The sequence below is a fragment of the Bufo bufo genome, chromosome 7 (assembly GCF_905171765.1).
Source record: "Bufo bufo chromosome 7, aBufBuf1.1, whole genome shotgun sequence".
Taxonomy (NCBI): domain Eukaryota; kingdom Metazoa; phylum Chordata; class Amphibia; order Anura; family Bufonidae; genus Bufo; species Bufo bufo.
The window spans coordinates 49,132,740-49,160,024 of NC_053395.1; the positions used below are offsets into that span (position 1 = coordinate 49,132,740).

The window sequence follows — 27,285 nt, forward strand, 5'->3', positions numbered from 1 at the left end:
GGATCCACCAGGCTGCTAAAGTATAGAGTCTTACAGGTGGGTGTACCTTGGCTGGAAAAGGACATCCCTTGTGTTATTTCTCCAAAAATGTTTCCACAATGTGGAAGAAAGAGAAAAGGGATGATAATCAAGACATGCAAAGAAGGAGTAACAATAAGATAGGTCATTGCAAATAAATACAGGAGAGATAAAAGAGATGCACCAGGATCGGCATTCAGAAGACTCACATTTAATAAATAATATAGTAACCTTGCATATTTTTTGTCATATTTAACATATATTATAAAATGTTGTATCTCTCTACGTATTGACTATTTAAGGTGAAATACGTTTTTATTAAGTGAATATATTACATCAGTTAACTTCACTGAACATATTGTCCTCCATTGTAAGCATGTAAAATAATCTTATGTGTGCAAAATTTGATGATTCTTAGATCAGACGTGAATCAGGGTCTTCTCACAGTAAGGGCAAGTTCACACGGTGGATTCTGATTGTGCAAAATCTGCCTGTATCACAAGGCAGAAACCACTGTTCTGTGCTACCACATGGCAAAAACCAGTGCAGCCGCCTTTTGAAAACAATGCAGATTCAGCCCAGTTTTCCCACTGAATCCGCACTGAAACTTGCACCCAAAATCCTACGTCTGAAAATACCCTAAAGATCTACTGATCCAGTTCTGCTTGTTGTCTGGCTCTCATAGCCATTGAGAAGGCATCTGCTCTTGACTGACTCAAAGGCCGTTGTGCTTCATAACCTTCCATTTGTCTGGCATCGGATTGACTTCTGCGATGCCGTGCTTGTTGTATATCAGAGTCTTGAGACTGTTCTCCACTGTTCTGTGACTCTTCCTCATATTCACCCTGTTGTCTTGCTCTCATCTCCATCTCCATTGCATCTCTACCTTGTTTTCCATACCCTGCTTGCTGTTCCTCATATTCAGCCTGTTGCCTTGCCCTCATAATCATTGCTATGGTATCTGAAGGTTCAGCACTATCATTGACGGCTCTTTCATTTTCCATGGGAGAACTTTCTTCCATTTGCTGCCTAGCCCTCATAGCAAGTTCCAAGGCATTGGTGCCACCACTACTTGGAGGTCTGGACTCTGTAAGAATAAAATATACTCCTGAAGAACTGAAATGTGAAAGCTGAGAAACAGGCAGACAACAGCTGATCACCAAGGCTTTCTAAAGTTGGATTTTGTGGAGGTTACTTGACTACCATAGCACAGAAAACTTAGAAGAAGCTAATCAGTGCTTCAGGTCCCTCATTCTTAGTATGGTGGAGGGTCTCAGGAGGTCCGACCCCCATGATTATAAAGTCACAGTATATCCTAGGGACATGCCATCACGATAATACCCATGACAATACACTATTAACTTATATTTAAAATTTATATTTGAATTTATATCTAAAGTTTATGTCTATGTCTAAAGTAAATCTAGTTGGTGCACAACTCGGGTACCCAAAGTGCATTTTAACCCATTAGTCACTAATTTAAACCTTAGGGACAAGTAACATTTTCCCCCTCTGTGTTCTAGCGATCAGAACTCAATTTACCTATATGAGAACTTGAATTTTGTGGGACAAGTTGTAATTTTTAAAACCATTTTGGAGTACATGTAGTGTATTAAATACATTTTCTTTATTTTTAGGGGAAGATAAAAAAATTTAACATTACTTTGGGGGATTTATTGTGTTATAAAAAACATGGTAACTTTATCCTATAGGTCAGTACAATTATGATGATACTAAATTTATGTAGTTTGCATTGCAAGATCCAGAATTTTTTTTCTAACAGGGCTAACGTATAAGATCACTCTATTGATAATAGTTAACATGCTAGAGAATCTTTTTCCTCTCCTCCTGCAGGCTTTCAGCTCCCCTACTGCCGCCCCCCCCCCCCCCCTTCCTCTAGCCTCTGTTGAAGATAAAGATATGGGCCTAGTCTTGTTTGAAAGCTGGCAATCTTAGCTTTAAAACAACCAAAATAACAGCATTATTTCCATTATCAGGAGATTTAACCCTTAGAGCTGCTGTCATTTCCAACCTGATTTCTAAAGGCTGTATTTCCCGATCTAGAGGAGACAGTGCTGAAATTCTGGTCTTGTTTAAAAGCTTAGATTATCAACTTTCAAACAAAACACATATCTCTATCTTCTAAAGAGCTGGAGATAAGAAGGTTTAAATCAGACATCACCCTAACTCTGCTGTCCAAGCTCTGCTTAGGCTGAACTGTTTGGTCATTTTCAAAAAAGCCAGAGCATAAAAGTTATTAGGGCGTTAAATAATAAAATTCTACAAACCGGATTCCAAAAAAGTTGGGACACTAAACAAATTGTGAATAAAAACTGAATGCAATGATGTGGAGATGGCAAATGTCAATATTTTATTTGTAATAGAACGTAGATGACAGATCAAACGTTTAATCCGAGTAAATGTATCATTTTAAAGGAAAAATACGTTGATTCCAATTTTCACTGTGTCAACAAATCTCCAAAAAGTTGGGACAAGTAGCAATAAGAGGCTGGAAAAAGTAAATTTGAGCATAACGAAGAGCTGGAAGACCAATTAACATTAATTAGGTCAATTGGCAACATGATTGGGTATAAAAAGAGCTTCTCAGACTGGCAGTGTCTCTCAGAAGTCAAGATGGGTAGAGGATCACCAATTCCCACAATGTTGCGCAGAAAGATAGTGGAGCAATATCAGAAAGGTGTTACCCAGCAAAAAATTGCAAAGACTTTGCATCTATCATCATCAACTGTGCATAACATCATCTGAAGATTCAGAGAATCTGGAACAATCTCTGTGCGTAAGGGTCAAGGCCGAAAACCAACCATACTGGATGCCCGTGATCTCCGGGCCCTTAAACGACACTGCACCACAAACAGGAATGCTACTGTAAAGGAAATCACAGAATGGGCTCAGGAATACTTCCAGAAACCATTGTCAGTGAACACAATCCACCGTGCCATCCGCCGTTGCCAGCTGAAACTCTACAGTGCAAAGAAGAAGCCATTTCTAAGCAAGATCCACAAGGCGTTTTCACTGGTCCAGGGATCATTTTAAATGGAGTGTGGCAAAATGGAAGACTGTTCTGTGGTCAGACGAGTCACGATTCAAAGTTCTTTTTGGAAATCTGGGACGCCATGTCATCCGGACCAAAGAGGACAAGGACAACACAAGTTGTTATCAACGCTCAGTTCAGAAGCCTGCATCTCTGATGGTATGGGGTTGCATGAGTGCGTGTGGCATGGGCAGCTTGCATGTCTGGAAAGGCACCATCAATGCAGAAAAATATATTCAGGTTCTAGAACAACATATGCTCCCATCCAGACGTCATCTCTTTCAGGGAAGACCCTGCATTTTTCAACAAGATAATGCCAGACCACATTCTGCATCAATCACAACATCATGGCTGCGTAGGAGAAGGATCCGGGTACTGAAATGGCCAGTCTGCAGTCCAGATCTTTCACATATAGAGAACATTTGGCGCATCATAAAGAGGAAGGTGCAACAAAGAAGGCCCAAGACGATTGAACAGTTAGAGGCCTGTATTAGACAAGAATGGGAGAGCATTCCTATTTCTAAACTTGAGAAACTGGTCTCCTCGGTCCCCAGACGTCTGTTGAGTGTTGTAAGAAGAAGGGGAGATGCCACACAGTGGTGAAAATGGCCTTGTCCCAACTTTTTGGGGATTTGTTGACACCATGAAATTCTGATTCAACATATTTTTCCCTTAAAATGGTACATTTTCTCAGTTTAAACTTTTGTTTCGTGATTTATGTTCTATTCTGAATAAAATATTAGAAGTTGGCACCTCCACATCATTGCATTCAGTTTTTATTCACGATTTGTATAGTGTCCCAACTTTTTTGGAATCCGGTTTGTACATTCCTGCAGCCACCACTAGGAGGAGACAGGTGTATTATTGCAGTAAATGAAAGCTGTATATAAATGTCTGTTGTACTTCTCTGAGGGGTGGCTGTATTTAACAAAGAAAAAGGAGTGCCAATGCCATTACTGTATTATGTAATTCTTTAGGAAAGAATTATAATTTATTAAGAAAGCCTCTGCTTATCTGAAAGGAGACATCGAGCCTGCCCTCAACTTGTTGAAGGTTACTAGCAATGCTACACTACATCAAGGACCACTCTGGCATTGTGGAGGCCCCGATGACCACAATCAGTAACTACACTGCTATATTTAAAAAAGCGGCTCATTTATTAACTGATGTACACCACTTTTACATCAAAATCTGTGAAAGGGTGTGTGGCATGGATGGGAAAGAGGACAGGCCAGCAAGCTTGTCTCATTCATCATTTCCGCCAGCAAAGGAGCTAGTGTAGATTTAAGTTTGTTGCACGGCCTGCTGGAGGAAGCACCTGTTTATGCAGGGGCCTGTGCCTCCACATAACTTTGGTGCTTCCTCCAGCAGTGCAGAGACAATTAAAACCGGCATGTAAATCGCCGGTCTTAATGAATGAGCTCTATCTTTAGAAGATAGAGATGGGTGTCTTGTTTGAAAGCTGGTAATCTAAGCTTTTAAACAAGACCAGAAGTTTTTATGGTGGACCTACACTTTGAAAAGATATACATTCTTGCACTTTTTTTACTTACCACGTTGAAAAGATATACATTCTTGCACATTTCTTACTTACCACGACCTATCTGCTCATGCTGCTGATCTTTGCTTCCTTGTGACTGCTGAACCTAAAATGTTTAAAGCAGATTAGTAGGGCATTTATAAAAGGAGACGAGAGAAAATAAAAGAAACCTTTAAACTTCATAAAACATCACTCATTGTAAATGTGTTGTCATATTTCCAGCATAGAAATGTTCACCTAATCCAACATGTTTGAGTCTATGGTCACTGAAAATATATTAAAAAAAAATTTCTTCCTAAAAGGGAGTAAAGATATGGGGGTACATATTTTTGGAAAAATAACCTGTCTTTGTGATATCTGATGCGGTGCACCACGATTTCCTTCATCTTGTCTCTGTGATTTCCGAAGTTCTTTAAGCAAAAATGATTTATCTTTGCCTTCCTACAAAAGTAATAATACAGTTATTGAGGATAAATCATAGATAGACTGACCAATAGACAGGAAGAAAGACTTTAAATAGAATAGAAAGATAGATAGATAGATAGATAGATAGATAATAGAGGATAGATAGATAGATAGATAGATAGATAGATAGATAGATAGATAGATAGATAGATAGATAGATAGATAGATAGACAGGACACAAAGTACAGTATATTGGAAAAGTGTATAGCTTTTTATTATACAAGGAATAACCATTATTTGAAAAACCGCAATACTCCTTCATGCCTATATACAATGCTATATACTTTGCCACATCCACTTGTTTCTCTGCATTGTCCAAGATTACAGACATTCTTCAAAACTGAAAGGATGATTTGGCAGAGACTCATTTTACCTTTGCCTGTTTTAGTAAATAATTGTATTCCACATAAAATGGCAATTCTGAAGCATCTGTTCTCATGACTCTGTGTTATGTCATTCTTCTGTTATTCCTATTAGACGTTTATGTAAAAAATGGACAACTGAGTGTTACCAGTTAGGGGGGTGTCCCTGCACAGACTGACACTGTCCATTTAGGGCTGGTAGTGCCAGACACACCTCTTTGACAAGGGGAATGGTGACAAAGTTGGAAAGTCAGGGCCCATTCACACGGTCACTGTGCCCTTGTTGCGGACTGCAAATAGCGGTCAGCAAAACACGGGCACCGACCGTTTGAACTCCGTATTCTGGACTGCTATTTGCGCAACTGATTGTTTTCAGTTGTTCAGTTTTTTCCGCTCGAGTGCAATGTGTTTTGAGGCGTTTTTCACACGCGTGATAAAAAACTGAAGGTTTACAAACAACATCTCTTAGCAACCATCAGTGAAAAACGCATCGCACCCGCACTTGCTTCCGGATGCAATGCGTTTTTCACTAAAGCCCCATTCGCTTCTATGGGGCCAGGGCTGCGTGAAAAACGCAGAATATAGAACATGCTGCGTTTTTCACGCAACGCAGAACTGATGTGTGAAAAAAAACGCTCATGTACACAGACCCATTGAAATGAATGGGTCAGGATTCAGTGCGGGTGCTATGTGTTCACGTCACGCATTGCACTCGCCTGTGTGAAAGGGGCCTAAAACTTGATGCAACATTTTGCACCACAAAAGTGACAAAAGATGTAGGTGTAGTAAATGTGTGCCTTTGTGCTTTTATTTTTAGTTGCTTTAATGGCTATAGGCACCTTCGGGGTAATTTTTTTTATAAATTGCATCTTACTCATTTTGGGCTAGAAATAATTTCTTAATTTAGTCTTTATTAAACATTTAGTAGTTTTTCTGATAAATGCAGCAAAAAAATCAGTCTATTGGCATACTGTCCCCCCTGAGTTCCGTCAGCTGACGGCTCATGTGTAGAGTTGCACTGGGTATCGAAGTATCGATACCCAATCGATACTTTTAGACCCGTATCAATACGATACCGGGTTTTACTATTTTCCGATACTAGGTTGCGCTGCTGCACAGCCTAGTATCTGTTAGAGACCGTGGCACATGTCGCTCTCAGTGCACGCCATGTTCTCTTCAGCAGCACAGTGGAGAAGGAGTTAGTCCCTCCCTCCCCACTGTGCCACTGCCACCATTGAAAACATAGTACTGAGGAGGAGAGGAGGGGCTGTGGCCACTGTGCCACCAATGCATATAATTAACACATTAATTCAAGTGTAGGCTGCAGGTGCCGGAGGCGGTATCACATATCCGGCACCCGGCCTCAATAACAGGGCATGCGATCTCGCGAACCGCGGCAATTAACTCCTCAGGTACCGCACCTGAGGGGTTAATTGATAGGGATCACAGCGCCCTGTTATAGAGGCCGGGTGCCGGCAGTGGTATCACATACTAGCACCCTACACTTTGGTTAATAATATTCATTGGTGGCGCAGTGCATCCCCCCCCCCAACCCAGTATTATCTTCATTGGTGGTGCAGCGGCCACAGGGTCACCTCCCCAACTCTTCATTGGTGGCAGTGGCAGCAGTAAAATCGCAAGGCTCCGATCGGTTATCATGGCAGCCAGGACGCTACTGAAGCCCTGGCTGCCATGGTAATCTCCCTGCTGCCATATGCACAAAGCACAGGGCAGCAGGGACAGTGTAAAGTCCTATTCACCCTAATAGATCTCTATTAGAGTGAATAGGACAAGAGTTCTAGCCCCCTAAGGGGGCTAATAGTTAGTAAATAAACAGTAAAAAAAATAATAATATAAGTTTAAATAGCCCTCTTTCCCAATTTTACACATAAAATGAATATGCTGTAAAATGAACGCCGTAGCACAAAAAAAAAAAATTTGTCACCCCTTGTCCCCCCAAAAAATAGGATAGGACTGTTCTAATATGGGCCAGACGTTCCATAAAATGTGGAATGTATGCGGGTTTTTTGGTGTTTTATTTTTTTTCGCGTGGTATCGAGTATCACAATACTTTTTTATGGTATCGAAATCGAATCAAAATTTTGGTATCGTGACAACCCTACTCATGTGAAGCCTTGTGTCTGAACTCCTGACCTCTTAAACACTTATTATAGATACACTCTTATCAAGTTTACAAGAATATGGCTTAAATGGGTGTTTCTAAGGTCAAGAGATCAGAGAGCCTGTCAGCTGACAGGACTGAGAAGTGATAATCTTCAAACAGATTTTTAACCATTGTATCTAAAAAACGGTGTAACATTTTCAATAAAGACTCCTCGAAGGTGTCCACAGCCTTTAAATGGTAATATCCTGTCAATCCAATGGCTTTAGAGAAACATTATGCAGCTATTATAAGTTATAGTTTATAGACACTTTGGGGGTCATTTACTAACTGATATATGCCAGTTTTCTGGCATATATCTGTCGCAGATTGCGGCGCAAAGGTTATTTGTGCCACAAACTGCGACTTTTCCCCGCTTGCGGCAGGTCTAAAAAAGGGGGCATCGCTAGGCCCGTCTCATTTATCACTTTCTATGCCAGTTTTAGGCGTAGAAAATGTTCAAAATCTACGCCAGCAAGGAACCTAGTGTAGATTTAGACTGGCGGTGAATGCGCCGAAGTTATGTAGAGGCCGGCACCTCTACATAACTTTGCCGGATCCACTGCCAGTGCAGGGGTTATTAAGACCAGCGTCTAAAACCCCGGTCTTAATAAATTACCCCCTTTTTATTTGGAATGCATAGGGAAAGCAGATAAGTTTGCCAACATGTACACTTACATTCGCTATTTGTGTGAACAGCAGCTTCACCATTACCTTCCGCCCTTGGACGATTTGCCAGTAAAGATATGAAATTATTCTGTATCAGAACAGAAAAAGATTTGTGAGACGTCACCTGTGATACACATACTGCTCGCTCTGCTCAGTATATTTATATGTACAAATTGATGGGCTTGTGCAGGCAGTATATATCAATGACCTCAGACACCCAGCACCCCTGCCAATCAGCGGTTTGAAGAGGAGACGGTGCTTGCTTCCTGGTCTTTATACTACATGTTGTCTCCTGTGGAGCGGCGGCATAGTGTAATTACAAGTACTCGCTGTATTCAAGTGAATGGAACAAGTACTTGTCATTACACTGCACTTCCGAGACGATGTGCAGTCTAATGAACAGGAAGCAGCGCTCACATGAAGTTCCGTCTCCTCTTCAAACTGCTGATCAGCGAGGGTGCCGGGTCTCGAACCCCCACCAGTCAGATATTGTTTACCTATCCTGAGGATAGGTCATCAATATATACTCCCTGCACAACTCATTTAAGACCATGCCATAAACTCAATCCATCCACTCCATTCGTAACCAAAAATACAGTTCACAATAGTCATACTTATCACCAATGTCCAGTGGACTGTCAAATTGGTCAGACCCCGGTGAGAGGACTGTCTATCAAGGAGAGGGAGGAACTTGCAGAAGGAGCAAGGGTGCACAGAGTACCTTGGGACAGCGCCCGGTGCACTTAACTTCTCATTTGAATATGGATTAAAAGTACATTTTCTCCAGATATGGCTAAGTGAAAAGTATCATTGTATTCAGCTGAGCTAGCCCTACAGACATTGTGCCTGGTTTAACAATGAATTTCCTTGTGACAGGGCCTGCATATTGGAGGCTTGCATATGACAGTGGAAGGGTAGCCTAATAAATATTTGCGTGAGGTCTCTTATGTTATACCTTGTCACCATTCAGTGACTGGATATTCTTGAGGACCTGTCTAGATTTACTGTAGTTGTGTCCTCACTAGTATCATCTTTCTTTATTTTTTTATTTTCATTTTTAGTACAATGGTTTATCAGCCAAACATGAAATAACACACAGCTTATGCCTTGCTTTGACTTTGCAGATTGGATGCGGATTGCAGACCCATTAATTTTGAAAAAAAATAGTGGGCACCACACTGTGTGATGTCCGCATCCATATGTCCGTTCCACAGTCCCGCAAAAAAAAAAATAGAACGCCCTATTCAAGGATGCAACACGGACGTCGTCTGTACTTTTTGGGGATCACAAAATACATACAGTCATGTGAATTCAACCTAAGACTGGAGTGTTAGTGACGCTATAAGATTTAAACATACATTTATACTTACAATACAATCAGGGTGAGGATGTAAAAGAAGAGGACACTTTCAACCAGGTTGTTGTAAATCCACACGACCCATTTTGTATTTTCAAAAACATTTATAGACTTTATCCATTCATCAACTGAGTCGTAAATAGTAGGCAGAGTCCGGAAAGGTCCACACATCTGTGAAGGCTTCCGTCTGAAATCAGAAACAAGGAGCTTTAGAAAAACCATCAGGCCAAGCATCGCTAAACACAATGGCCAAAATCAAAAAGTGGTAAATTCTACATTACTTCCCCCCATATGTTCAAAAACTCTCTTTCATGCTGCACCATCATGCATCTCTGCTCTCATCTACATCTACCAACCCACACATGACATATGACTTATCCTCTCATATTCTCCTTATTACATACCATCACTCCAGTCTGCAGAACGTTTCCCATGTTGCATCCATTCTGTGCAGCTCACTGCCAAGAATATTAAATCTATCCATCCTGACCTGTTCACATACACCTCCGCTCTCAACTAGCTATTGTTTTCACATCATTCTGCACTTTATGTATCTATTGTATCACTTTTCCCATTATATTTAAATTGTAGGCTCAATCTCAGGCCTTATACAGTCAACCGTGTGTTCGGTCGGCATTTTCTGCAGATCGGATGCGGACTCATTCATTTCAATGGAGCTGCAAAAGATGTGGACAGGACCCTGGATACGGTCATGTGCATGAGGCCTAATCATCAGCAACAAACACTGAGAACCACTAAACTGTGACTTCACAGAGCCTCAATCATAAAGGAAAATCCTGTTTGACTTTACAAACTTTCTGTACCCCAAAGTTGCCTCCGTATGATGACAAACCCAGGCAAAATGACGGTGTTGGAAAGATGGATCCCTCATGAAGTACTGGTGATTTAAAATTCCACTATGAAATAATGAACAGCATGGCATTGTCACGGACGTTCCCATGGCAGGTACCAGGACATATGAGAGACTGGCAACTCGTGGGTTAAATTGACAAGTTCACTGTGGATCTTATTGTGTCTGTGTTTTGGTGAATGCCACACCCCTTGCTTCAGGTGTTGCTTGTTGGTAATTTACTTTTCCCATAAGTAGCCGCTTCTCACTCTTGGAGGTGCGGTTTATAGATTTTCTTCCTGCCTTCTAACTAGCTGGTCGGTTGTACCCTGTGGTGCTTCTGGAGTTGCCAGTTTTCTACTTTCAGATAAGTCTTGTCTTTTTTTATTGTTTTGTGTTTGTTATATTCCCTGTTGTTTGTATCTGGGCCTGAAACAGAGACTTCCATTCGTCCATCTGGGGAGGAATGGGTTGTCTCTGGTCCTAACCTCATCCCAGGGCCTTATAGGGATATAAGGGCCTAGGTATCCAGCATATGAATATTCCTACCTTCAAGGTCTATTCATATTGAGGCCCAGTTAATGTTCCCCTTCCCTCCTGTGATTAGTGTGGAGTTTTTATCCCACACTGATCGTGACAGGCATGCAATTCTATGATATTGATCGTCTCAATCAAATGTGTAATCCAATGTTGCGAGCTCTAAACATTGGCCCAAATGTACTAATCCTGTGGAGGGCGTAAGCTTAGATAGACTTTCTTGACCTGCACCAGATTTATCAGAGGGTGGCTGGATGATAAATCTGGTGCAGGAAGAGACAGTTTTCTGTGACCAAGCATTGGTTGGCTTACTTTAAGACAGATTTTCTACGCCAAAACTGTAGCGCACAATGGTGCATTGTATGCCCCTCCTCCTTTCCAGTGAAGTTCCACCAAGACCCACCCCTTGCTGAGCATGTCAGAAAAAGTGCACCAAACAAGGCCACTTTGCAACACTTTTTAGACAGTTTGGGGTCCACATTAAGGGAGTAAATCAGATCTCCCCCAGAAGGTTTAGGCCTGTAATATTCAAGCGCCAATAAATAAGTGGTCTGGTCCAGGGGTTCAGCAACCATAAAAAAAAAATCTGTGGGTGGTATGCTGTGCCACAGTTTCTGCTAAAAAGGACATTTGGGAGGAGCATGGCCATGTGTTGCTAGGGTTGCGGGGAGTGTTCTCAGCTCTACAAGTGACTGGCAGGGCTCTCCTCATAATTCTCTCTAGATCTTCCTCTAAGCTGGATGCTAGGCAGAGTATACAATGTTCTAAACCTCAGGATGAGCTTAGAACACATTAGTTTAACCTTAATGTTGCTGCCCTACAATTCTTATTCTTCACCTATTCACAGATGGCTGATCACTGGGAGCCACATTACTGGCACCAGTCAATAGAACAGGATCCCGAGCTCCTATTCCTTCCCACTACATGACTGTAGTGAGGACATATAGGAATGGAGTGGCGGTCAAGCATGTGCAGTGTGTCCATTTCAAAATCTTGCAAGAAAAAGTACGGGTGGCTTAGGACCCCAGTTCTAACAATTATTAGTGTTCCAGTGGTGGGGCCCCTAGGGATCCGATATTTCATCACCAAACCCATAGATACATGAGAAATGGTGATTTTGGGACAACCTCGGGAGAGCTTCTCTGCCTCAAGAAAATGACACTTTTTCCTTGAAAAGACATGGTAAGAAATGGTTTCAGTTTGATTAGACAAGCAGTTATCTCTAGTCTTTACCTCCACAAAGTGACCCCAATGACACAGAGGACTCCAGCAAATGATGGGAAAAAGAGGAGTAAAATGAAGATTGTGGTCATCTGGGATGCTCTCCAGGCTCTCCGCGGTGGAATGCAGTTCATCATCAGGCTTACCTAGATAGTGAGAAAATTCAAATATGTGCCTGGCATTTAGACAGTGACTTCTAATTCTTTGGTCTCCCACTTCTGAGCCAATTCAGAAGACTGAAATCTACAGCAGCTATGACCTTCCGTAGATTTCATTCTGGCACACGGACTGCCGGACATGCCCCAAATTTATGATGCACAGGACGGTCTTTAATAAATCTCCCCCACAGTGTTTGCCTTTATTACTAGTCTGTATTTAGTATTGATGATTAGTGTTCTCCAAGGGTGAGTTTTTGGCTAGTTTCACACTAGCGTTTAGGAGCCGGCAGGCTGTTCTGGCATTGCCCGAAGCTTAAACGTCACCATCCAGCCTCATTCACTATAATGGGGATCGTCAGAGATCTGGCCGCAACCTGGCAAATATGCCGGGAGTTGGCCTGAAGAAAACCGCTATGCGCAGAGAGACAGATACGGGAGGATGTTCCCTGCCGAATCCCAAGTGCTAGTGTGAAGCTAGCCTTAGGCCTCATACTCACGACCATATATGTTTTGCGGTCTGCAAACTATGGATTCGCCAACCACAGATACCAGCCATGAGAGTCTCACTCTTTCCTGTCCCGCCCTATTGTAAAAATGCCTATTCCTGTCCACAAAAGAGACAAGAATAGGACAGTTGTTTTTTTTTTAAGTCGGACATTCGGCCGCGTGGATGCGGACAGCACATGGATGACATCCATGTGCTGTCTGCATTTATTGCGACCCCATAAAAATGAAAGGGTTTGATCCGCCAAAAATGCGGATCGAAAAGGGACCAAAATACGGTCGTTTGCAAAAGGCCTAAGTGGGATGATGTCACTATAGTTTACTCATAGGCTGAGTTCTAATGCTGTGATGTCTTTATACAGCATACTGGCTGCGTTCTATTGTGGTGGACTTATTTTGGAAAAATATATTTATAACACATTGAATTTAAATCTATTACCTTTTTAACATAAAATATTATGAAAAGTTTGATCATCTGAATTATTGGTAGCAAAGGAGAGAAGAAGATTCCAATCCTGTGAAAGAAGGAAAATACTATATATGAGGACTCTAAGTCTTTTGCAAATTTGCTTTGAATTGCATTTTAGTTATTCTTTATACATTTTCAATATTGCATTGCCTCTTCTGGTTTTGTGTCCATTTACTGTATATTCAGGTTAGCCTATTCTGCATTGATGATCTGATCTGATATTTGAAGTCCATTTTTTTTTTACCAGCAAAGAATGTTCTCATACATAGACAGTTACATCAAAGTTAACCATACCCATAAGGCGTCTGTAATTTATCATCCCTGCAGTGGCGTACATAGAGAATTAAGGGCCTCATAGCAAGGATCAAACCATGCCCCCCCCCCCCTTGCCTAAACCCATTTCAATGACCCTTGGGCCATTTATTTTTCCACTGCCTCATTTGCAAAAAGTTGTTCCTTTAGAGCAGGCATCCTCAAACTGCGGCCCTCCAGCTGTTGTAAAACTACAACTCCCACAATGCCCTGCTGTAGGCTGATACCTGTAGGCTGTTCGGGCATGCTGGGAGTTGTAGTTTTGCAACAGCTGGAGGCTGCAGTTTGAGGATTCCTGCTTTAGAGTGTAGAGTCCTGACCAAGTTTTCACCTCCAGTAGAAGAGGAGATAATCCCAACTAAGACTGGGCCCCCTCTTGCCCTGGGCCCCATAGCAGTCACATGGTTTGCCGCTATGGTAGTTACTCCCCTGCATCCCTGACCTCCTCTTAAACATGCAAGCTTGGCTTGGCCAAACATGCATGTTTATTTTAAGCTACTGCCAGACACTTATGTCCTGCCACAAAAAAAATCAGGCACCGTAACCTCTTAAAGGAGTTGGCCACATTCAGGCTTCTCTTGATCAATGCTTTTGTGAGATAATTATAAGGCACTTACCATAAGGCATTTCTCATATCTCATAAGGTAGCCTCCATTGTTGCTCAAGTCTTTTGTGCAGTACACACAGAGTTTCTGTCCATAAAATGGCTGCTGATGGAGGATCATGTGACCAGGAAAATCACTCGGCCTCCTCCATTCAAATAGACTACACCTTCACTAAATTCTGAACATTGCAAGGACAGATGTGGTGTATTTGAGTGAAGGCTGAGTGATGTGTCTGGAGATATTTTTGCCTGGTCATATGACCCTCCATCACCGGCCATCTTATGGACAGGTCTCCTGTGTGGACAGCACAGAAGATATGCTCAACATAGGGAAATGACTTGTATAGCAAACAGCACCGAAAATCAACAAAGGTAATATTAGTAAGCGTCATATAGTCATCTTACATACGAATTAGTCAAAAGCGGCCAGAAAGTGGCCAACCCTTTAAGGACCAGGCCAAGCTATGTTTTTGCATCTTAGTTTTTTCCTTTCTACCTGTCAAAAGCTATGACATACCGATGTGTATCCTGCTGCTGCTGCTGGGGAACCAGGTAAGAATGTACTTTTTTTTTTTTTTTTTACTTTCTGTTAAAGGGACACAATCCTGGGCATATTACTGTGAGGGGGCACAATTGGGAATATTACTGTGAGGGGCGCAATCCTGGGCATATTACTGTTAGGGGGCACATATCTGGGCATCGCTACTGTGAGGAGGCACATATCAGGGCATAACTACTGTGAGGGGGAACAATCCTGGGCATATTACTGTGAGGGGGCACATATCTGGGCATATTTGTCACTACCAGAGCTTTGAGACGTTCTCACAGCTCTGTTTCTCCACCCCTGTGATGATGTCACTACTAGAGCTTGGAGGAGTTCTCACTGCTCTGTTTCTCCGCCCCTGTGATGAGGTCTTTACTTTCTGTTTCCTTCCTCCCAGCTGTTCCTCCTGCGTTTGATTTCCCTGCCTTTAAATCACCCCTCCTCCTTTGTAGGGTGTGGATTATATTTCTCATTTGAGTTGTAGCTCTTGCTTGAGTATCTTCACTTGTAAGCTATCATTTCACTGGACCTGTGTTCTGCTGCAGCAAGTACTCCGGATATTGCCAGCTGTCTTTGGATCTGTCTTCTCTGCTGCTGCTGCTGCTGCTGCAGCTCCTTCAGCTAAGTGTGCAGACATTGTAGTGTATCTGTTTATTTTCTGACTGGATCTGAGGCGACCACGGTTCCCTCCATATACTGAGCAGGGCACCGGTGGCCGTGCCCCTTCCACTATTGTAGGGGTTACAGTGGTCATCAGTCTTAGGTACGCGGGCATGCCTCGTTCCACCATTTGGATCCGGGCATGTGCTTTAGCAGCATAGGGAGAGCTTTGAGGGTCTGACAGGGGTCACCCTTTATCCTCCCCAGTTTGGGTCCGGTCAGTAGCTCTATTTACTGTGTATGCTCTTGTTGCTCACATACAGCCGTGACATTATAATCCACCAAAACCGTCCTTTTTGACATGGATCCGCTTTCTGGCCTGGTTGACCGCATGCAGGGTCTTTCTTTGGAGGTAGCGGATCTCCGTCAATCTATGACTCAGCTTCAAGCATTGGGCTCTGCTCCGGCCCATGGAGTCTGTTGCGAGCCAAAGGTCTCACTTCCGGAAACGTTCTCCGGGGGCAGTGAGAATTTTGTTCGCTTCAGAGAGGCATGCAAACTCCATTTTTGCTTGTGTCCCCACTCCTCTGGTAATGAGGAGCAGAGGGTGAGGATTGTCATCTCCCTGCTCAGGGGTAATGCTCAGACTTGGGCTTTTTCGCTGCCATCAGGGGATCCCTCCCTTCGATCCGTGGAAAGATTTTTTGTGGCCTTGGGGCAGATATATGATGACCCGGATCGTGTTGCTCAGGCCGAATCTAACTTACGTTTTTAATGCCAGAACAAACTGTCTGCGGAGCTTTATTGTTCTGAATTTCGGAGATGGGCAGCTGATTCTGGTTGGAATGATGCTGCACTCCGGAGTCAGTTCTGTCATGGTCTCTCAGAGAGATTGAAAGATGCGTTTGCTTTCCATGAGAGACCAACGTCCTTAGAGTCTGCCATGTCATTGGCGGTACGCCTTGACAGGCGTCTAAGAGAAAGAAACGAGACCTCTCTGTCCAGCCATTGTCAGTCTAGGGGCAGTGGTGCGGTCTCATTCAGTGTGCAGGGGCCTCATCCTGTCTCGCTCCCCTCTGAGGAGGAGCCCATGCAGCTAGGTCGACTTGCCCCTGATAAAAGAGGATTTAGTCCTCAGAGTATGGTGTGTTTTTGTTGTGGGGGCATAGGTCATTTGGCAAATGTTTGTCCGTCTAGGAGATTCTTGAACTGTACTAAGAGCGATAATAAGAGAAAAACCTCAAAAGGTAAATCATCAAACTCTGCTTCATCTGCTACTTTGGGCAAAGTTGATGTAGGAATTGATGCTTTTCCTCTGACCTGCAGTTCCCGTTTTCTCCTGTCTGCCAGGGTGGCGCTAGAGAGCAAAGTCATTTCTTGTGAGATTTTTGTCGATAGTGGAGCGGCCGTCAATCTTATTGACACTCAATTTGTAGCCATGCATGGTTTTCAGGTTTGCACATTAGAAAAGGATATACCTGTTTTTGCTATTGACTCTGCTCCACTCTCACAGAGATCTCTGAAGGGCATTGTTCACAATATCCGGCTAGCTGTAGGTGACACTCATGTGGAGGATATATCTTGTTTTGTCCTTAATGGATTGCCTTCTCCTCTAGTTTTGGGGTTACCCTGGCTCACTAGACATAACCCCACTATTGATTGGCAAGGAAGGCAAATAAATGAGTGGAGTGACTTTTGTAGAGAGAATTGTCTCACAGCGACTTTTGCAGAGGTGTCTACTAAAACTGTGCCATCATTTCTCTCTGATTTCTCGGACGTGTTTTCCGAGAGCGGTGTTCAGGAGCTACCTCCTCACCGGGAGTTTGACTGTCCCATTAACCTCATTCCCGGCGCCAAGCTGCCAAAAGCACGCCTCTACAATCTCTCACAACCGGAAAGAATAGCAATGCGAACCTATATCTCCGAGAGTCTCGATAAGGGGCATATTCGTCCCTCAAAATCACCTGTTGCCGCGGGTTTTTTTTTTGTTAAAAAAAAAGATGGCTCTCTGAGACCTTGCCTAGATTTTAGGGAGCTGAACCGTATCACGATTCGCGATCCCTATCCCCTTCCTCTGATCCCGGACCTCTTCAACCAAATTGTTGGGGCCAAGGTTTTTTCCAAATTGGATTTGAGAGGCGCGTACAACCTGGTCAGGGTCAGAGAGGGGGATGAATGGAAAACGGCCTTTAATACCCCTAACGGGCATTTCGAGAATCTCGTTATGCCTTTCGGCCTGATGAATGCTCCGGCCGTCTTTCCGCATTTTGTTAATAGTATTTTCTACCATTTAATGGGGAAATTTGTATTGGTGTATCTTGATGATATTTAGATTTTTTTTCCCCTGATGTTCAGACCCATCAGGATCATCTTTTTCAGGTTCTGCAGATTCTGCGGGAAAATAAATTGTACGCCAAGCTGGAGAAATGTCTTTTTATGGTATCGGAGATTCAATTTCTGGGTTTTCTCCTCTCGGCTTCTGGTTTTCGCATGGATCCGGAGAAGGTCCGTGCTGTACTTGAGTGGGAGCTTCCTGAGAATCAGAAGGCATTGATGTGCTTTCTGGGTTTTGCAAACTATTACAGAAAGTTCATTTTGAATTATTCCTCTGTTGTCAAACCCCTCACTGACATGACAAAAAAGGGGGCGGATTTTTCCTCTTGGTCGGAGGAGGCGCTTGCAGCTTTTTCTAAGATTAAAGAGAGTTTTGCGTCTGCTCCCGTCTTGGTGCATCCCGATGTTTCCTTACCTTTTATTGTTGAGGTGGATGCTTCCGAGGTGGGTGTGGGTGCGGTTTTGTCCCAGGGCCCTTCTCCTGCCAAATGGCGACCCTATGCCTTTTTCTCTAAAAAACTCTCCCCGGCAGAGAAAAACTATGATGTGGGAGATAGGGAGTTGTTGGCCATCAAGTTGGCTTTCGAGGAATGGCGCCATTGGTTGGAGGGGGCCAGGCACCCTATCACCGTTTTTACCGACCATAAGAATCTGGCATACTTGGAGTCGGCCAGGCGTATGAATCCGAGACAGGCCAGATGGTCTCTGTTCTTCTCCAGATTCAATTTTGTCGTCACATTCCGCCCTGGGATCAAAAATGTGAAGGCTGATGCTCTCTCTCGCTGTTTTCCGGGAGGAGGAAACTCCGAGGACCCGGGTCCCATTTTGGCGGAGGGGGTAGTTGTTTCTGCTCTATATTCTGATTTGGAGGCCGAGGTCCAGGCTGCCCAGACTGAGGCACCTGCCCGTTGTCCTTCTGGGAAGTTGTTTGTGCCTCCTGAGCTACGTCACAAACTCTTCAAGAAGCATCATGATACTGTTCTTGCTGGTCACCCCGGGAGTAGAGCCACGGTAGATCTCATTGCTCGGAGATTTTGGTGGCCGGCTCTTCGTAAGTCGGTGGAGGGTTTTGTGGCTGCTTGTGAGACGTGCGCTCGCGCTAAGGTCCCTCGTTCACGGCCTTCAGGTTCCCTTCTCCCGTTACCCATACCTTCCCGTCCTTGGACACACCTGTCCATGGACTTTATCACGGATCTTCCTCGTTCCTCAGGGAAGTCGGTGATCCTGGTGGTGGTGGACCGTTTTAGCAAGATGGCTCATTTCGTACCTTTCCCTGGTTTACCCAATGCTAAAACGTTGGCGCAAGCTTTTGTCGACCATATTGTTAAATTGCATGGCATTCCCTCTGATATTGTTTCCGATAGAGGCACGCAGTTTGTGTCCAGGTTCTGGAAGGCTTTCTGTTCTCGCCTGGGGGTTCGGCTGTCCTTCTCTTCTGCTTTTCACCCGCAGTCGAATGGTCAGACTGAGCGCCTCAATCAGAATCTGGAGACATATTTGCGCTGTTTTGTGGCAGAGAACCAGGAGGATTGGTGTTCATTTCTCCCTCTTGCTGAGTTTGCTCTGAACAACCGTCGTCAGGAATCTTCTCATAAGTCACCATTCTTTGGTGCATATGGGTTCCATCCGCAGTTTGGGACATTCTCGCGAGGGGCTCTTTCTGGTTTACCTGAGGAGGAGAGATTTTCCTTGTCTTTGTCTACCACTTTGCAAAAGATTCAGAGTAATCTTAGAAAGAAAGTATAAGCGTGTGGCTGATAAGAGACGTGTGCCTGGTCCGGACCTGAATGTGGGTGATCTGGTGTGGTTGTCTACAAGAAATATTAAACTGAAGGTTCCCTCCTAGAAATTGGGTCGCAAGTTTATTGGGCCTTATAAAATCTTGTCAGTCATCAATCCTGTTGCCTTCCGTCTTGATCTTCCACGGGTTTGGAAGATACATAATGTATTTCACAGATCTCTCTTAAAACCATATGTCCAGCCCACGGTACCCTCCTCTTTGCCTCCTCCTCCGATTTTGGTTGATGGCAATCTGGAGTTTGAGGTTTCCAGAATTGTGGACTCTCGCATTGTCCGCGGTTCTCTTCAGTACCTCGTTCATAGGAAGGGTTATGGTCCTGAGGAGAGGATGTGGGTTCCGGTGTCGGACATTAAAGCCACTCGCCTCATCAGGGCATTTCATAGGGCTCATCCTGAGAAGGTGGGTCCTGGGTGTCCGTAGTCCACCCGTAGAGGGGGGGTACTGTCACTACCAGAGCTTTGAGACGTTCTCACAGCTCTGTTTCTCCGCCCCTGTGATGAAGTCTTTACTTTCTGTTTCCTTCCTCCCAGCTGTTCCTCCTGCGTTTGATTTCCCTGCCTTTAAATCACCCCTCCTCCTTTGTAGGGTGTGGATTATATTTCTCATTTGAGTTGTAGCTCTTGCTTGAGTATCTTTACTTGTAAGCTATCATTTCACTGGACCTGTGTTCTGCTGCAGCAAGTACTCCGGATATTGCCAGCTGTCTTTGGATCCGTCTTCTCTGCTGCTGCTGCAGCTCCTTCAGCTAAGTGTGCAGACATTGTAGTGTATCTGTTTATTTTCTGACTGGATCTGAGGCGACCACGGTTCCCTCCATATACTGAGCAGGGCACCGGTGGCCGTGCCCCTTCCACTATTGTAGGGGTTACAGTGGTCATCAGTCTTAGGTACGCGGGCATGCCTCGTTCCACCATTTGGATCCGGGCATGTGCTTTAGCAGCATAGGGAGAGCTTTGAGGGTCTGACAGGGGTCACCCTTTATCCTCCCTAGTTTGGGTCCGGTCAGTAGCTCTATTTACTGTGTATGCTCTTGTTGCTCACATACAGCCGTGACAATATTACTGTGAGGGGGAACAACTGGGCATATTACTGTGAGGGGGCATGTATCAGGGCATCGCTACTGTGAGGGGGCAAACTGTGAGGTATTACAAACCGGATTCCAAAAAAGTTGGGACACTATACAAATCGTGAATAAAAATTGAATGCAATGATGTGGAGGTGCCAACTTCTAATATTTAATTCAGAATAGAACATTTTAAAGTTTAAGTTTAAACTGAGAAAATGTACCATTTTAAGGGAAAAATATGTTGAATCAGAATTTCATGGTGTCAACAAATCCCAAAAAAGTTGGGACAAGGCCATTTTCACCACTGTGTGGCATCTCCCCTTCTTCTTACAACACTCAACAGACGTCTGGGGACTGAGGAGACCAGTTTCTCAAGTTCAGAAATAGGAATGCTCTCCCATTCTTGTCTAATACAGGCCTCTAACTGTTCAATCGTCTTGGGCCTTCTTTGTTGCACCTTCCTCTTTATGATGCGCCAAATGTTCTCTATAGGTGAAAGATCTGGACTGCAGACTGGCCATTTTAGTACCCGGATCCTTCTCCTACACAGCCATGATGTTGTGATTGATGCAGAATGTGGTCTGGCATTATCTTGTTGAAAAATGCAGGGTCTTCACTGAAAGAGATGACATCTGGATGGGAGCATATGTTGTTCTAGAAACTGAATATATTTTTTGCATTGATGGTGCCTTTCCAGACATGCAAGCTGCCCATGCCACACGCACTCATGCAACCCCATACCATTAGAGATGCAGGCTTCTGAACTGAGCGTTGATAACAACTTGGGTTGTCTTTGTCCTCTTTGGTCCGGATGACATGGCCTCCCAGATTTCCAAAAAGAACTTCGAATCGTGACTCGTCTGACCACAGAACAGTCTTCCATTTTGCCACACTCCATTTAAAATGATCCCGGGCCCAGTGAAAACGCCTGAGCTTGTGGATCTTGCTTAGAAATGGCTTCTTCTTTGCACTGTAGAGTTTCAGCTGGCAACGGCGGATGGCACGGTGGATTGTGTTTACTGACAATGGTTTCTGGAAGTATTCCTGAGCTCATTCTGTGATTTCCTTTACAGTAGCATTCTTGTTTGTGGTGCAGTGTCGTTTAAGGGCCCGGAGATCACGGGCATCCAGTATGGTTTTACGGCCTTGACCCTTCCGCACAGAGATTGTTCCAGATTCTCTGAATCTTCGGATGATGTTATGCACAGTTGATGATGATAGATGCAAAGTCTTTGCAATTTTTCGCTGGGTAACACCTTTCTGATATTGCTCCACTATCTTTCTGCGCAACATTGTGGGAATTGGTGATCCTCTACCCATCTTGGCTTCTGAGAGACACTGCCACTCTGAGAAGCTCTTTTTATACCCAATCATGTTGCCAATTGACCTAATTAGTGTTAATTGGTCTTCCAGCTCTTCGTTATGCTCAAATTTACTTTTTCCAGCCTCTTATTGCTACTTGTCCCATCTTTTTTGGGATTTGTTGACACCGTGAAATTTTGAATCAACGTATTTTCCTTTAAAATGATACATTTACTCGAATTAAACGTTTGATCTGTCATCTACGTTCTATTACAAATAAAATATTGACATTTGCCATCTCCACATCATTGCATTCAGTTTTTATTCACAATTTGTTTAGTGTCCCAACTTTTTTGGAATCCGGTTTGTACTACTGTGAGGGAGCACATATCTGTATTACTACTGTGAGGGAGCACATATCTGTGCATCACTACTGTGAGGGAGCACATATCTATCATAACTACTGTGAGAGGGCACATATCTGGGCTTAATCTGTTAAGGGGGCACAATGAATGTAAGCAAAGGGGGAATACTTATGTGTGGGCATTTTGTAGACTGGGTGGGATTAGGTGTTTAGTTATGTTTTGGGTGGAGTTAGAGGCATGGCCTAACATGAAAAAATTTTCAAAGCTGGGAGGGTTTATTTTTTGCGGGACAGGTTGTATTTTTCAAAGGCACCATTTAATTTACCATATCTTGCATTGGAAAATGGGAAACAATTCTTTGTAGGGTAAAATTTAAATAAAAAACAAAATTCCATGAAGCCTTTTTGGGGTTTTGATAAAATGATGTTCACTATGCATTAAAAATGGCATGATGTCCTTATTCTGTGGATCAGTATGGTTACAGTGATACCACATTTGTATAGTTTTTATTATGTTTTATTTCTTTAAAAAAAAACTTTTTCTTTGCATCACCATTTTCTGACAACCATAACTTTTTTTGAAATTCCAACTACAGAGCTGTATGAGGACTTGTTGTTGCAGGGCGAATTGTAGTTTCTATTACTAACATTCTGGAGTGTGTACAACTTTCTGATAATTCTTTATCCAATTATTTGGGGCGGAGTCAAGGTGACCAAGAAATGGCAAATTGTGCATTTTTTACAAATTTTTCACTGCAAAGGAAAAAAAATGATATTTTAATAGTGTGGACATTTTTGGACACTGAGATATCTAATTCAGTAAAAAAAAAATTATTGCTTATTTATTTTTAATTAAAATAATTAAAATTGGGAAGGGGAGTGATATGAATTTTTTTTTAAATCTGTGTTTTTTTATTATTTTTTTAAACTTAATTTTTTTAAGCTAATTTTTTAGTACCCTTAAGGGACTTGTACATGAAATCTTCTGATCAATTGTACCATAGATTGCAATAGAATACTATTGTGCAGTCTATGGGATTTTCACAGGCTGCCTGTCAGACTGTGCCTTTAACATGGCTTTTCAAACAGCTGGAAATGACAGTGCAAGAAGCTTTTACAAGATCGCCAGCTGTCATGGAAAATAATTAGAGCCCCTCTGATACCACAGTCACTATTGACTACACCATCTGAGGGTTTAAATGACAAGAATCAGCGCCATTGCCGATCCCAGTCACTGCCAGCAAGAGTCTGCTGTATTATACAGCAGGCACCTGCCACGGCATTAAAGTGCAGATGATGTATGGAGTGATCTCTCACACTGAGCACATTCTATACATCTTCTGCACCTTAATGCCGTACATGTATGTCATTGACCGTTAAGGGGTTAAAATCCAACATGCCTAATTATTGTCTCCCCTGTCGTCTGTGATTGGGGTACAGTCAGGATGCCCCATACACTTTACATTCTTGGTGTATATTAATCTAATGTATAAAGAACTTGAATACATACCAGGCCAATGTCTGTGCATAAATTAGATCCAAAACATTCCTTGCAATATCAAATTCGGGAATTCCCAATGATTTACAGCAGCGTGTGCCAATAATCCTACAAAATATATGCCCTTGAGTAAACTGATAATACCAAAGTGGATCCTAAACTGACATACTACAATGACATATAACTTACTTTCTTAGAAATTCTCCAAAGAAGGAACCAACCAGTGCAAACAGAAAATCGATCACAACCAGACGATAGATGTCTTGTCCAATATAAGATTCCCAACACTATGGAAGGAAATTCACAATTTGGTAACAATGCTTACTTATTACAATTTCAAGACATACAGTTGCAAGAAAAAGTATGTGAACCCTTTGGAATGATATGGATTTCTGCACAAATTGGTCATAAAATGTGATCTGATCTTCATCTAAGTCACAACAATAGACAATCACAGTCTGCTTAAACTAATAACACACAAAGAATTAAATGTTACCATGTTTTTATTGAACACACCATGTAAACATTCATAGTGCAGGTGGAAAAAGTATGTGAACCCCTAGACTAATGGCATCTCTAAGAGCTAATTGGAGTGAGGTGTCAGCCAACTGGAGTCCAATCAATGAGATGAGATTGGAGGTGTTGGTTACAGCTGCCCTATAAAAAACACACACCAGTTCTGGGTTTGCTTTCCACAAGAAGCATTGCCTGATGTGAATAATGCCTCGCACAAAAGAGCTCTCAGAAGACCTACGATTAAGAATTGTCGACTTGCATAAAGCTGGAAAGGGTTATAAAAGTATCTCCAAAAGCCTTGCTGTTCATCAGTCCACAGTAAGACAAATTGTCTATAAATGGAGAAAGTTCAGCACTGCTGCTACTCTCCCTAGGAGTGGCCGTCCTGTAAAGATGACTGCAAGAGCACAGCGCAGACTGCTCAATGAGGTGAAGAAGATTCCTAGAGTGTCAGCTAAAGACTTACAAAAGTCTCTGGCATATGCTAACATCCCTGTTAGCGAATCTACGATACGTAAAACACTAAACAAGAATGGATTTCATGGGAGGATACCACAGAGGAAGCCACTGCTGTCCAAAAAAAACATTGCTGCACGTTTGCAGTTTGAACAAGAGCACCTGGATGTTCCACAGCAGTACTGGCAAAATATTCTGTGGACAGATGAAACCAAAGTTGAGTTGTTTGGAAGAAACACACAACACTGTGTGGAGAAAGAGGCACAGCACACCAACATCAAAACCTCATCCCAACTGTGAAGTATGGTGGTGGGGGCATCATGGTTTGGGGCTGCTTTGCTGCGTCAGGGCCTGGACGGATTGCTATCATCGAAGGAAAAATGAATTCCCAAGTTTATCAAGACATTTTGCAGGAGAACTTAAGGCCATCTGTCCACCTGCTGAAGCTCAACAGAAGATGGGTGTTGCAACAGGACAACGATCCAAAGCATAGAAGTAAATCAACAACAGAATGGCTTAAACAGAAGAAAATACGCCTTCTGGAGTGGCCCAGTCAGAGTCCTGACCTTAACCCGATTGAGATGCTGTGGCATGACCTCAAGAAAGCGATTCACACCAGACATCCCAAGAATATTGCTGAACTGAAACAGTTCTGTAAAGAGGAATGGTCAAGAATTACTCCTGACCGTTGTGCACGTCTGATCTGCAACTACAGGAAACGTTTGGTTGAAGTTATTGCTGCCAAAGGAGGTTCAACCAGTTATTAAATCCAAGGGTTCACATACTTTTTCCACCTGCACTGTGAATGTTTACATGGTGTTCAATAAAAACATGGTAACATTTAATTCTGTGTGTTATTAGTTTAAGCAGACTGTGATTGTCTATTGTTGTGACTTAGATGAAGATCAGACCACATTTTATGACCAATTTGTGCAGAAATCCATATCATTCCAAAGGGTTCACATACTTTTTCTTGCAACTGTATTTAAAGAAGTCAGAGCTTAATTTTTATTACAAGGAACAACCCTTAGAGCAAGTCTAAGGAAAAAAGCAGGAACAAATTCTGGCTGCCTGCAGCCACCACTAGGGGGAGCTTGCTTAAAACAAATGTAGACAGATCACACTGAACTTCATAATAAATTTCTCTTTAGTCAATTTCATTCATTAGCAGCTGCATACATATAGATTTGTATCCTTCAGCTCTATGGCTGGAGGACGAGAGGCAAGGAATTTGGAGCATGGCTGGTAAAGGAAAAAATGGAGCTCCACTCCCTATGAAATATATATTTTCAGATTAGTCTGCACAAATTTTTAGGTGAATTAAATAGGTACATTTTGAGTACATTACAAAACACTAGAGGTTTCAAAAAAGTATTAGAAAACTTCAGCAAATATAAATCCATCTGTTTCTGATGGCTGCCAATACAATTGTTACGGGGGTTATTATCCAGCTTTCTCAATATTTCTGCTTGTCTTTTAGCCTGTATACATGGCTATACTGCAATTTATTCATTTAAATCTCTGCTCTTTCTGAGTTCAGTAGCCATGTGGGTGGTCTTATCAGTGACTGTGTATACACACTAAAGACCACTTAACACTGGCTGACAAGTGGGCAAGTATCGGGAAGGAGCATTGCTAGGAATGCTTGCTCCTGATAACTGCTCTGTGTAAAGGTGCACTGATCACCCAATGAACGAGCAAATACTCGTTAATCAGGTAAAAACATTGATAATGGAGACACCAAAACTGGGCGGCATATCGTGCTATGTAAATAGCAATCTACTGCCCAAAAACATTGATTCTCCATGGGAGAAGTGGGATCTCGCTGCAGCGATTGCTTGTCCTCATACAGAGATCATTTCCCACAAACCTATATATAGCTCCTCCTGCTCCAGAAAACGTTGCTTCCAAATTCCATTGGATTTTCTTGCTGATAGGACCCCTCATATAAGGTCCCTTTACACGGAACGACGATCTAGCAGACTGTCGGGAAGGGAGCATTCCTTCCCGACAATCTGCTGATCACCAGTGGAGAAGACTGTTGCATGTAAATGCACTGATCACCTTCAGCTCCGAGGAGGAGAGATCACTAATGTCATCATTCTTCCCAATACTGTCTTGTTTCCCAGCAGCAGACCGTTTTTACACAGGAAACTATGATCTGTCGTGCTACACAAAAGATTTAATTACCTGATGAACGAGCGTTTTGCTCATTCATCGGGTAATCGGCGGTGCATTTACACCGCAAGATCATCGCTAACAAGAGTTAATAGTAATGCTCGTTAGCGATAATCTGCTCAATTGTCGGCCCGTGTAAAGGGCCCTTTGTTTACAGCAAGCCTGTAAATAGATCCATGTTAACCACTTGCCTACCGCCGCACTACTTTGTACGTCGCGGCAGTAGGCTCTTATCTGTAACCCAACATATAAAAGCGGCGGGTTACATTGCGATCGTGCCGCCGCAGATCACTGTGACCGCGCTGTATTCAGACAGCTGCAGTCACAGGGAGGTGTGCCGTGGCCAG

The 27,285-nt window shown here is 42.9% G+C and overlaps 1 protein-coding gene across 1 annotated transcript in view; it reads right to left on the reverse strand.

The window, feature by feature from the left end:
• Window positions 1-262: 262 nt before the first annotated feature.
• Window positions 263-27,285, reverse strand: part of TMC5 (transmembrane channel like 5) — a 102,897-nt gene continuing 75,874 nt past the window's right edge. The window contains exons 14-22 of the mRNA XM_040441199.1: window positions 23,978-24,075; window positions 23,801-23,896; window positions 13,334-13,409; window positions 12,245-12,378; window positions 9,638-9,811; window positions 8,277-8,355; window positions 4,953-5,051; window positions 4,665-4,716; window positions 263-1,105 (exon numbers count right to left, since the gene is read on the reverse strand). Of these exons, the coding sequence (XP_040297133.1) occupies window positions 666-1,105; window positions 4,665-4,716; window positions 4,953-5,051; window positions 8,277-8,355; window positions 9,638-9,811; window positions 12,245-12,378; window positions 13,334-13,409; window positions 23,801-23,896; window positions 23,978-24,075 (1,248 nt within the window). The 3' untranslated portion in view covers window positions 263-665. The remainder of the gene's footprint in view (window positions 1,106-4,664; window positions 4,717-4,952; window positions 5,052-8,276; window positions 8,356-9,637; window positions 9,812-12,244; window positions 12,379-13,333; window positions 13,410-23,800; window positions 23,897-23,977; window positions 24,076-27,285) is intronic.